Raw genomic sequence first — 12,978 nt, forward strand, 5'->3', positions numbered from 1 at the left:
AAATTTCATTCATGCTTTTCCCAGTGTATGATGTTTTAGCCATTGTCTATCTGGCTTCCTTGTACAAGCAACCATGTGTCTTTTTGAGGACTTTGGGGAGACTGACTCCAACTGTATTAAAAATGCATTCAGATATTTATAGCTGATTTGGATATCCATATCTTCAGCTGGCAGTTGGCTGCCACCACCAATTGCTGATTTCTCATCTTACCTCACCATTCTCCAGTGGATGGATTCTGGAGTAATATGAAGTGCATATAACTTCATCATCTTTTGCATATGATGGAGGTCCAGTACGAGGAGGAATGTTGTAGCGAGTAAGACATTCTGTGTCTGTGATAGCATGGTACTGCCAAGGTTGATAATTGACACCATCCAATGAACGTTCTAAAATCCAGTTTCCAGGTCTTGGTGAGTTAGCTGATTTTACAATGACATAGGCAATCTGGAATACCTGGAAGAAGACAAAGAAGACATTACAATAACATGGCTCTCTATATTCTTTTTCTTTATGTCACAAAGGCAACTGGAGAGAGTGTGGTCCCCTCCCCAGGATTTTGCTACCCCAAAGGGAAATCTGCCTCCCCTTCCCACCCAAGCTCAATTCTGTAATATTTAGATGGATAGCTAAGGAGAGGTGCTCCTTGCTTGATGGATACTGTACCCACTTGAGAAGGTAACTTACAAGATGTACATATATTCACTGTAACATGTGAAAAGGGCTACTCTGTGCTACATTAGATTCTTCAGGGAATTCTGGAATCAAGCAGCATATATATTCCCTATTATAATATGGGTCTTCTAGTAAAAAAACAACCACAGAGACAAAAATCCATTATTTCCCAATTTGAGATTTTGACAAAATATGAAAAGGAATCTAGTGTTTTTAGGAAAGGACAGGGAATATGAAGTGACAGAATTTGTTACTGTGGGAAACCAGAAGTCCATGTTCCATATCATTAGTTAGTGGAAGCTTGCATTGTCAGTGGACCACTGCCAATTCACACCAACTGAAGTTCTGGAACATTATAATTACAGAATGGAACAGATGAAATAATTAAAGCTGTTTCATGTTTTTTCAAGGATCCTTGGCAGCTTTTTTTAACATCGGCACTCAAAATGAATAAAGAGGGGAAATGGAGATTTCACACTAATATTCTGCTACTGTGACTAAGTACTTGGGGGTTTCCAAATAGAGGATTCTGGGCTTAGTAGTAAGGAATTTAGCAGCAACTAATGTTTAAGTTTTTGCTACAGCTTAACACCATGCTTGAGAAAAGCACCAAGCCATCACTCTTCAAATTTCCACAAAGGATAACAATATGCAGTTTAGTATTGTGCAATGTTGTGCCATAGAGCATTTTCTATTATTGACTGATGCTGTTTGCTAACCACAACTTGCAGACATCTAGCAGCAAGCAGGCAATTAAGCTTTCATTCGTATTCAGGGTGGAATTCATTCACATTTTAGCTAAGCCTGAAAGAAAAGAAAATAGTTGCCATCACTGTAAAGTGGACTGAACATAAAAGTCTACCTGGATCAGGGGGAGGGGGGAGGTAGGGGTCTTTATGTCTGTATCCTGTTTCTAACAATGAATGGCTGGCCAGATGCTTCCAGGAATCCCACAAAGCAAGATATAAAGGCAACAGACTACTGCTGTTGTTTGCTCACCAGCAAGTAGAATTCAGAGATATATTGCATAATAGTACCACTTTAGTATGATAGCAAATGGTAAATGATACTCCTTCTTTAAAATAAAAACACTAAAATGGCATCTATCAGCTTACTTCACAGGTGAGTAACTGAACTGGTATCTGATCAGCACCAACATTTTGAATCAATCTAAACCTAAGGTTTGGGACATTGTAAACACTGGACAGACAGGCAAGCTGGTTGGAGGAGAAGGCACTCAGGGGCATGACAGCCAACCTGAGTGGGTCAGCACTTAAGCTGTGAGACATGCTTCTCCTCCAAGGCCTTACCAGAAATATATTATGTGGAACAGATGCTCTTGACGGATATATACAAAGATATCACCAGCAAAGTAGCAAGATTCTAGGCCCTTGACTGCCGAATAAGAGAAATTTGCCTTAATATGATTTGTTTTAAATACTGATAATATTTCAGTTTAATTTTACTTGTATTAGTTATTTTGAATAATACCAAAGTTTATTTTGCTCTATGTTAACCTGTATGATAAGCTGATCTTTGATTGTGAATAAAGAACTTTGACATCCCACACAACTGTCAAACCAGTTGTGTGGTAGTGACCACTGGATCAGGTTCACTTACAACTAGGTCCATGGTAGGCGACCTCCAAGGATTTGTGGAGGGCACTCATTTACCACTCTGCCCCTCCACACAGGATTTTCTCTTTTTCTGAAAAGTCTCATGTCTTCTTCCCTTTCCCTGCCTCCTTGTCTCCTTCCCAATGAATCAAATCTTTAATTACAGTCATTAAACAGCAATAGGAAAGAACAAGTAACATGATACAAAAATAAACATTTGATTATATAAATTGGTCAAATTAACCCTTAACATTAATTAAAAATGTATTAAAAGTATTCAAATTGATTTGTTTCCTATTTTAAACTAAAGAGCTACGGTAATATGCTTACACAAAGTCCTATTCATATTTGAGTCCCAATATTTTACGAAATGTTAGTCTAGCTTTTTCTAATTCTTGTCGCTACTCAAGCATACTTGGAGATCTTATTTGTTACCTCACTGTTGGTTTCTGACAAGATGTAGTTTTGTCTGGCCACACAGACATTCAGTGAGAATTGAAGCTAACGGTCCTACTTGAATGTGATTACACTCGAATACTACTTGTTCAGTTTTCTCTGTCTGAGCTTTATTATAAATACAATTACACTCTTTTGTTAAGGATCTATTATATGCCACTTCCAAGTGTATAGAGGGTAAAGCATTATAGCATAGCAAGGTGAAAGATCTTCTGTGTTCAGAATTACTAATGTTAAAAAGATAGGGCATCATGGCATTTCTGTTAAGAAGTTGTTTCACGAAAAGAAGAGTTGGTTCTTATATGCCATTTTTTTCTACCCGAAGGAGTCTCAAAGCGGTTTACATTTGCCTTTCCTTTGCTATCCCCACAACAGACACCCTGTGGGGTGGGTGAGGTTGATAGAGCCCTGATATCACTGCTCGGTCAGAACAGCATTATCAGTGTTGTGGCGAGCCCAAAAGTCACCCAAATGGCTGCATTTGGGGGAGTACAAAATCAAACCTGGCTTGCCAGATTAGAAGTCCACACTCCTAACCACTACACCAAGCTGGCTTTCTCATCAAGTTAGCTGTCTACTGGGAGATTGGGAATCAGATTAAGATAATGTTGCCTTTCCACTTCTAGTCTTGACCAGCTCTTTTGCCCTTCAGTATTCCATAGCCAAAACAGCTTGGAGTGGAAGACCATAATATCCTAATTTTTTGTTAAAGCCATTTGCAAAAAAGGAGTCAATCAGTATTAGGCTTGATAGACCCTTTAAAGAAAAATGCAGTTTTAGCCAAAATATTAATGTTGCAACCTACTATCTTGATTAAACATTAACTATCTTCATCTCTAACCTAACTGCAGCATTAGAGATACAGTTTGGTAGCTGGAGGATTGCTCTTCTCCTCCATTTGTGTAACTTATTTATTCTCTCATTCTCAACCATTCACAGTCTACCTGCCTCTTATTTTCAGCTATATTTACTATTTATTTACTTTATTTATACCTCACTTTTCTGAACTGTGGGGATTAAAGCACATTATTCTCCTCTTCTGCTTTTTGTTTGCCAATAATCCTGTGAGGTAGGTTAGGCTGAAAGTATGTGGTCCATAATCACGTAGGCCCATTATGCACGGCCGCCGAAACGGCGATTTCGGGTCACATGGAAAACGCGGAGGGGGAAGACGCAACGCACAACGGTTATGCACGGGGCGGGGCGCGACGGGGGCAAAACCCAGAGTAACCGATTATGCACGCGGCGATCCCGGCGCCGCTTCTGGTTGCGCCCCGGTCACCCGGAAGCTGCGCTTTCTTCTGCGTTTCGCGAACACGGCTTTTTCGGCGGCATGCACCGAAGCTGCGGCCGGTTGCAGCCGGCACCGTGTGTTATCGGTGATTTTAGTCGCCGCCATTCCACTGCGAATGTGCGCTAAAACCCCCGTGCATAATGGGTTGTAGTGAGCATCCACAACAAGATGAGAATCCAAACATGTCCCCATGCTTAATCCTGCAAGCTGTGACAATAAAGTGGAACATTCAACTATCCTTAACTTACAATAATAAACAAAACCTAACAGAAACAGATTGGATAGGAGGGTGGGCTTTGAAGCAAAGGGGAAGAGGCAGACCATTACTGGGTGCTCCCTTATAAAGGGAAGCATTTGGCTCCCTCCCCCACTTGGACAGGATGCCATGGCCGGGCCCATCCCAGCCCATGCACAAGAGTCCTCCTCCCAACGTGCATTTACCACAGCAGCAAAAGCTGCATGGTTGAGTCCGGACTGTTCTTGCTAGGAATTTTAAAGTGGTTTCAGTTGCAGGTATTGGGGCAGTTAAATAGATGTTACACCAGAAAGAGCAGTAAGAGATTTAACACAAGACCATCTTTAGATATTTGTTACAATAACTGAAGCTTTAAGATGTCATATTATATAGATGTATTATAGTCTCTAGAATGTCAGATTAAGATCTGGAAGACCCAGGTTCAAATCACTACTCTGCCACAGAAGCTTCCTAGATGACATTGGGCCAGTCACAAACACTTATCCTAACCACCTCACAGGGTTTCTGTGCAGATAAAATGGAAGAGAGGGATGTAAGCCATTTTGAGGAGAAAGGCAGAGTATAAATCAATTCAGTAAGTAAATAATACTGGAGTTTTACATCTCAAAAGTTCTACAGAATATCATTCAGCACAAGCATGTTTCCTCAAGGCTTGTTGCCTCATAAACATGCAAAAAATAAAATTAATAAAGTGGTACCAATAAATTCAGGTTGTGTTTGTCACTGTTGTGTATGCAGTTCAGCAGACCCGTAGAGTAGGACCTGTGATTCAAGCATCAGGGACTTGTAATGGCATTGGCCAGCATGCAGGACCCATCCTGCTAAAGGTAAAGGTATCCCCTGTGCAAGCACCAAGTCATGTCTGACCCTTGGGGTGACGCCCTCTAGCAGTTCTTGGCAGACTCAATAAAGGATAGTTTGCGGGTACTCATTTTACCAACCTCGGAAGGATGGAAGGCTGAGTCAACCTTGAGCCAGCTGCTGGAATCAAACTCCCAGCCTCATGGTCAGAGCTTCAGACAGCATGTTGGCTGCACCATCCTGCTACAGGATCATTTAAATGGTCCAATCATTTTGAACTTGGGGAACTCACATGGTGCCAATCACAGGCTTTGTCAGGAACCCAGCATTTTATAAAGGGTCAGGGGTTGGCTGTTTTAGCTAGCTCACTTAGTGTGATCTTAATAAAGAGCTAAAATGTTACCACATGAGCAACTCCATGCCTTATTGAACCCACTATACATAGAATCATAGAGTTGGAAGGGGCCATACAGGCCATCTAGTCCAACCCCCTGCTCAACGCAGGATTAGCCCTAAGCATCCTAAAGCAACCAAGAAAAGTGTGTATCCAACCTTTGCTTGAAGACTTCCAGTGAGGGGGAGCTCACCACCTCCTTAGGCAGCCTATTCCACTGCTGAACTACTCTGACTGTGAAAAACTTTTTCCTGATATCTAGCCTATATCGTTGTACTTGAAGTTTAAACCCATTACTGCGTGTCCTCTCCTCTGCAGCCAGCAGAAACAGCATCCTGCCCTCCTCCAAGTGACAACCTTTCAAATACTTAAAGAGGGCTATCATGTCCCCTCTCAACCTCCTTTTCTCCAGGCTGAACATTCCCAAGTCCCTCAACCTATCTTCATAGGGCTTGGTCCCTTGGCCCCAGATCATCCTCGTCGCTCTCCTCTGTACCCTTTCAATTTTATCTACGTCCTTCTTGAAGTGAGGCCTCCAGAACTGCACACAGTACTCCAAGTGTGGTCTGACCAGTGCCGTATACAATGGGACTATGACATCTTGTGATTTTGATGTGATGTCTCTGTTGATACAGCCCAAAATGGCATTTGCCTTTTTTACCGCTGCATCACACTGCCTGCTCATGTTTAGTTTACAATCCACAAGTACCCCAAGGTCTCATTCACACACAGTGTTACCTAGAAGCGTATCCCCCATCCAGTAGGCATGCTTTTCATTTTTCTGACCCAGATGCAGAACTTTACACTTATCTTTATTAAATTGCATCTTGTTCTCATTTGCCCATTTTTCCATTGTGTTCAGATCTCGTTGAACTCTGTCTCTATCTTCCGGAGTATTTGCCAGTCCTCCCAATTTGGTGTCATCTGCAAACTTGATGAGTAGTCCCTCCACCCCCTCATCTAGATCATTAATAAATATGTTAAAAAGTACCGGGCCAAGCACCGAGCCCTGAGGTACCCCGCTACTCACCTCTCTCCAGTCTGATGAACCACCACTGACAACAACTCTTTGAGTGCGGTTCTCTAACCAATTCCCTATCCACCTGACTATCTGAAAATCCAGATTGCAGTCCTTCAATTTATCCATCAGAACATCATGGGGAACCTTGTCAAAAGCTTTACTAAAATCCAAGTAAATGACGTCAACCGAATTTCCCCGATCCAGCAAACCTGTTACCTGGTCAAAAAAGGAAACCAGGTTGGTCTGGCAGGACCTGTTGGAGACAAATCCATGCTGACTTCCTTGGATCACCAAATTGTCCTCCAGATGTTTGCAGATCGCTCCCTTTAATATCTGCTCCATTATCTTCCCCACAACAGAGGTCAGACTCACTGGTCTGTATTCAATAATCATGATTGTATCAACCGGTTGCTGTGGCTTTATCTACTCTGTGCCAATGCATATGAACATATTTTAATCACTACAACCACAACCTTTCATACCACAAAGGGTAAGAAAACTTACTACTACTTACTAATACTTCTGCAGTTTTAGAATGCCAAAATGACATTGTTTATGCAGATTTAAAAACATGAGGCAGTGCAATCACAAGCAAACATAGATATGGGATAACATTAAATACCTAGGTTACATCAAATAATCCAAAAAGTGTAGGAGGGAGGGAGGCTACAGCAGATTATAAATACTCAAGACTACCTCAAATAAATCTGGAGATTTTCCATAGCAACTGTTTGCTAGGAGGTCAGAAAACAGCACAGCTGATGGCTTCCTGCTGGGATTTCCATATTACTAACTTTTCTCCCAACACTACAACACTGCAAAAAAACCAACCCACTATTAACATATCAGTTCTTTGAGAAAGGAAGGAGAGAGGGAGAGAGAGAGAGAGAGAGAGAGAGAGAGCAATAGATGGTGATTTGAGGTTTCTCCACATGAACAACAAAATGTGGTGGCAATCAAGAGACCATATAGGAGAGCCAAATTGCACTTTGTGTAGGGTCAACCAGCTTTCAGTATGATCATTTACAGAGGGGAAAAAAACTGCTGTCTCTCCAGAATCATGCTGGACACTGAATGCCATTTCCACAAGATGACTCTACCTCAGTCACAGTTATCAAACCGATGTGATTATAAAGGGAAGAAATACTGGTGGTTGCCTTGGGTGACAATTGATTCATAGGGACTTGATGGTAAACATTATATACCTTTCAAGGTGTGCACTCACAAAAACAGACTTTGATGTGAAAAGTAGGTATGCCATTGTTCAGCATTACACTCTCATGTAGTTTCTTTCCTGACATTTCCAAAACAAACCATCCACTCTGGTCTGTTCCCCACTAAATGACAGAGTGAACTGTAGCTGGTAGTCATAGCTACATTAAATCAGACCAATGGATATCATTTATAGTGAACAACACACTGCAGTTCAAATACAGTTATATACCTTCTCAGAGAATGAACCTGTTTGAAATGACTGAATTGTTTGGAGTACTTGGTAATTTAAGGCTCTTTTCCTGTGTGAATACCTTAGGGAGCAATTGTACTTTACAAGAGCATCTGTTTGATTTATTATCACAAGAAACCACTTTCAGTTTTCCGCTACCAGTTTGTGGGGCCAGAGGGCAAGGGGAAAATAGCTTGGTTGTTCTAAAGATGTTGACTGCATTTGTATTACACTTCAGCTATATAGCTTATTGGGTTGTATCACTGAGATCAAAGAGAAAAAGAAAAACATTCTGAAGCATTAACATCAAACATACCAATAGCTGAGTTATATTTAAAGCTGTGACTTAAATATGACAGCATCCTCTAAAAATCATGGAGGTGACAGCTTAGAATTAATTTAGCTCATAGGAGGTATAAGGTTCGCTATGACATACTATCAACATTTGGAAGGAGAAACAAGAGTAAGAAATTAATAATGCAGGCAATTGCAATCTGCAGAATGTCCTCTAAAAGTTTCTTGTTGTTACAATTCCACCAAGAAGGTAGGGAACTAGTCTGGATGGCCCTTTGTGTTCTCTTCCAGCTCTGTGGGGTTCTGTGATTATGAACCCTGCAGGATCAAACCAATCTTTGTTGTTGTTGTTGTTGTTGTTGTTAGGTGTGAAGTCGTGTCCGACCCATCGCTACCCCATGAGTCCATTTAAGTTTGCACCTACTGCTTCAGTGACTCCATCCAGCCACCTCATTCTCTGTCGTCCCCTTCTTCTTTTGCCCTCAATTGCTCCCAGCATTAGTCTCTTCTCCAGGGAGTCCTTCCTTCTCATGAGGTGGGCAAAGTATTTGAGTTTCATCTTCAGGATCTGGCCTTCTAAGGAGCAGTCAGGGCTGATCTCCTCTAGGACTGACCGGTTTGTTCGCCTTGCAGTCCAAGGGATTCGCAAGAGTCTTCTCCAACACCAGAGTTCAAAAGCCTCAATTCTTTAACGCTTGGCCTTCCTTATGATCCAACTTTCACTCTAGTCCAGTATTTTGTTTCATGCAGATCCATTCCACACGGTGGCAGCAACACCAGGCCAACACCGGTGTATTGCTGCAGAGCTGCATGATTCATAGCAGTCGATGTTCACACAGAAGACACATTGCAGAGGGACAAAGTGTCCCACTGAAATGTATCACCCTCAGAAACAAAGCAGCATTGAATTAGTCCCACCACATGGAAGGGCCTTGGGGGGCTGCGGAGGGGTTATATTCTGCATGAAGGCAAAATAAAAATTAACACTCTAGTCCTCCCCACAGCGTGGCAAAACATCGCAAAGCCTACTGGGACATTTTTGCCCATCTGGGCCACTGCAGGACTGCTAGGGGTCATGCCTGGAAGTCCCAACTCTTCCCTGTCCTCATGGGACAGGCCCTGTTGGCCTCCACAGTGGGCTAAGGTCCATGGATCAGTCCATGGATCAGTCAGTACCGGGCCACAGCTCCTTCTCGTCCTCCCCTCCGGCTGCTGCCTCGGGGGTTGCCCTGCCACTCTGCCACCAGCTCACCTTTGGTACACTCCAAGGGCTGCTATGGCTGGGGCTCCCCCTCAGCGTGGCACTGTGCAGCTGCTGCTGGCAGTGCCATCCAGCGGGTGGTGGGAAGTCAGGGGCACCAGCAGGAAAGCAAGCGGAGCAGGGGCTCAGGCCACGGCAATGCCCCTTGGCAAATGATAACCCCCCCCAGGCCTCAGTAAAATTGTCAAGTGTTGACCAGTCCCCAGTGATAAAAAGATTGGGGACCACTGGGCTAAGAGAACTCAGAAAATTCCGCATCCCCTTAGACCACAGCTTCTGGGGCCTGATCCACACCAGGTCCAAGAGGGCAGTGGCCTGGAATCAACATCATGCAGAAGCAGGGAATTGCCCCACTTCCATATGACTGCCCTCTTGGCCTTTTCTGTCCATGTGCAATTGGCCACAGTGGCCAACCAGCTCGCCTGGATGCCCAACAACAGGTCATAGAGGCCAAGGCTTTCCTCTGATGTTGCCTCCTCGTTCTGAGAGTCAGAAGAGTCAGAAGGGTACAGAGGAGAGCAACGAAGATGATCTGGGGCCAAAGGACCAAGCCCTATGAAGATAGGTTGACAGACTTGGGAATGTTCAGCCTGGAGAAAAGGAGGTTGAGAGGGGAAATGATAGCCCTCTTTAAGTATTTGAAAGGTTGTCACTTGGAGGAGGGCAGGATGCTGTTTCTGTTGGCTGCAGAGGAGAGGACACGCAGTAATGGGTTTAAACTACAAGTACAACGATACAAGCTAGATATCAGGAAAAAAAATTTCACAGTCAGAGTAGTTCAGCAGTGGAATAAGCTGCCTAAGGAGGTGGTGAGCTCTCCCTCACTGGCAGTCTTCAAGCAAAGGTTAGATACACACTTTTCTTGGATGCTTTAGGATGCTTTTGGCTGATCCTGCGTTGAGCAGGGGGTTGGACTAGATGGCCTGTATGGCCCCTTCCAACTCTATGATTCTATGATTCTAAGATATGTGGAAGTTCACCATAGCCATTATGTCCATTAACTAGTGATAGACTTATTCACCATGAGTCTAATCCCCCTTTAAAGATGTTTATTCCTGTGGCCACCACTACATCTTCTGGCAGTGAATTCCATATGTTGATTACTCTCTATGTAAATCTTTTGTCAATCTTAATGGTATATAGGATGCCCTCCAGTACTAGTATTTTTGGAGAGGGAGAAAAGGCCTCCTTCCTACACCTTGTCTGGCACCCGGCTCCTGGGCATGGCACCATTGCAAAGTGACAGGGCAGGCTGAGTAGGGGAAGGAAGCCTCCCCCCTCCCTCCTGGCTTGCTCTGTCATTTTTAAATGGTGGCCCACTAGGGAGCTGGCTCCTGCCCGTGGCACCATTGCAAAGTGACACAGCAGGCCAAGGGGGAGAAGTAGGACTCCCACCTCCCCCCAGCCTGCCCTGTCATTTTAAAATGGATGCCAAGGCAAATTGACAGGGCAGCCGGGGTGGAGGAAGGAGGCCTCCCTCTCTCCCTCCCCCCCGGCCTGCCCTGTCATTTTAAATTCTCTCCCTCCCTGCAACCTCCACCCCCTTCCTGAGAGCCATGCTAGTGCTTGTTGCATTTCAGGGTGCAGTGGGCTTTACAGCTAGTCTATAATATCAGCCTTTTAGTCATCTATTTTCTAACCAGAAAAGTCCTGGATTCTTCAACTTTTCATGGAATGAACACTATTAAATCTTTACTTGGAAGTCAGTTCCACTGATCAGAAGGAATGAACTTCTACCTAGATGCACTTGAAATTGCAGGTTTAATTAAATAGCACTTTGAATAGTACAAATTTTCTTCCCAATGATTTTTTAATCCAATGTTCCAGTTAGTTCTTATTCACTGTGTAGTTTAATAACTACTATTACATATCTCTGTAAATGTAATATATAATTTCTTTGTTTCTTATTGTTGACCTATGGTGGAAAACATTTAAGTTTAGATTTTGAATGAGGGAAGAATCTTCCTTGATTGTATTTAGATTGCAAATAGCTTAGGGGGAATAGTATAGGGGGAAGCCAGTATTCAGGATTCCCTAGCTAGCATATTAAACTGGAGAATGTAACTGCCGGTTTTCTGCTGGGAAGCTGGATGCAGATGACATCATTTGAAACGCCAAAAATATGGTGTCTGCAAAAGGTAAGTAACTCATTTTATTTTCTGCATGGGGAATTGCCCTGATTTCCCTTTTAAAGGTGTTCATTAGTGGCTTTTTAACAACAGACTGATTCCTGATGATGATAACACCAAAGACCAGTGAAACATCCAAAGATAACTTTTTATCAAAAAACAACCTACAAGCCCAATTTTTGAATTAAAGAATGTAACAAACCCTCATAAAGAAAATGTAAGACCTACACAAATTATGAAAACACAGATTTTAGTGGGCATGAAAGTATTGTCCTAATATACATAAAGATCATTTTCAAACACATCATAGTATTCTTTTGTCTTGACTTCAGCCTTTGAGACAAATTCCAGAAGCTGTTTGTTGAAATCTTGCCATGTTATTTACATTCCATATAGTTGTGGACAACATTCCGTTTTGCAGTTCATGTACTCATTTATCCGTTTATCTGAAAAGGGTAGCTTTGTACAAACCAAGGAATTGAATCCTGACACAAAATTAAGCACTATCTTCTCAGATCATCCTTGTCGCTCTCCTCCCTTTGAATTTTATCTACGTCCTTCTTGAAGTTAGGCCTCCAGAACTGCACACAGTACTCCAGGTGTGGTCTGAACAGTGCAGTATACCAGGGGTAGTCTACCTGTGGTCCTCCAGATGTCCATGTACTACAATTACCATGCATTTGCTGGCAGGGGCTCATGGGAATTGTAGTCCATGGACATCTGGAGGACCACAGGTTGACTACCCCTGCCGTATACAATGGGACTATGACATCTTATGATTTTGATGTGATGCCCCTGTTAATACAGCCCATAATGGCATTTGCCTTTTTTACCGCTGCATCACACTGCCTGCTCATGTTTAGCTTAGTACCCCAAGGTCTCGTTCACACACAGTGTTACCTAGAAGCATATCCCCCATCCAGTAGGCATGCTTTTCATTTTTCTGACCCAGATGCAGAACTTTACACTTATCTTTATTAAATTGCATCTTGTTCTCATTTGCCCATTTTCCCATTGTGTTCAGATCTCATTGAACTCTGTCTCTATCCTCTGGAGCAGTGGTCCCCAACCTGCGGGCCGTGGCCCGGCGCCGGGCCGCAAAGGCCATGGTGCCGGGCCGCGGATCCCTCTCCCCGCCCCCCCCGCACTAAAAAACTTCCCCGGCCGCAAACTTGCGGCCCGGGAAGCTTCTTGCTGCGGGGAGGGCAGGGAGAGGAAATCAGGGCCAGGTCGTGCCCGCGCAGCCCGATCCGCGGGCGCGGCCCGATCCGCGGGCGTGTCTCGCGGGCGCGGCTCGATCCGCGGGCATGGCCCGCGGGCGCGGCCCGATGCGTGGGCA

At 43.6% G+C, this 12,978-nt stretch overlaps 1 protein-coding gene across 7 annotated transcripts in view; it reads right to left on the bottom strand.

Annotated features, from left to right (window-relative positions):
* The window catches only part of LAMA2 (laminin subunit alpha 2), a 606,483-nt gene that overhangs the window by 410,118 nt on the left and 183,387 nt on the right, over positions 1-12,978 (bottom strand). For all 7 annotated transcript variants that reach the window (XM_077353378.1, XM_077353349.1, XM_077353372.1 and 4 more), the window contains exon 4: positions 212-454. In XM_077353378.1, coding sequence (XP_077209493.1) covers positions 212-454 — 243 coding nt within the window. The remainder of the gene's footprint in view (positions 1-211; positions 455-12,978) is intronic.

This window comes from Paroedura picta, chromosome 1 (assembly GCF_049243985.1).
Source record: "Paroedura picta isolate Pp20150507F chromosome 1, Ppicta_v3.0, whole genome shotgun sequence".
Taxonomy (NCBI): domain Eukaryota; kingdom Metazoa; phylum Chordata; class Lepidosauria; order Squamata; family Gekkonidae; genus Paroedura; species Paroedura picta.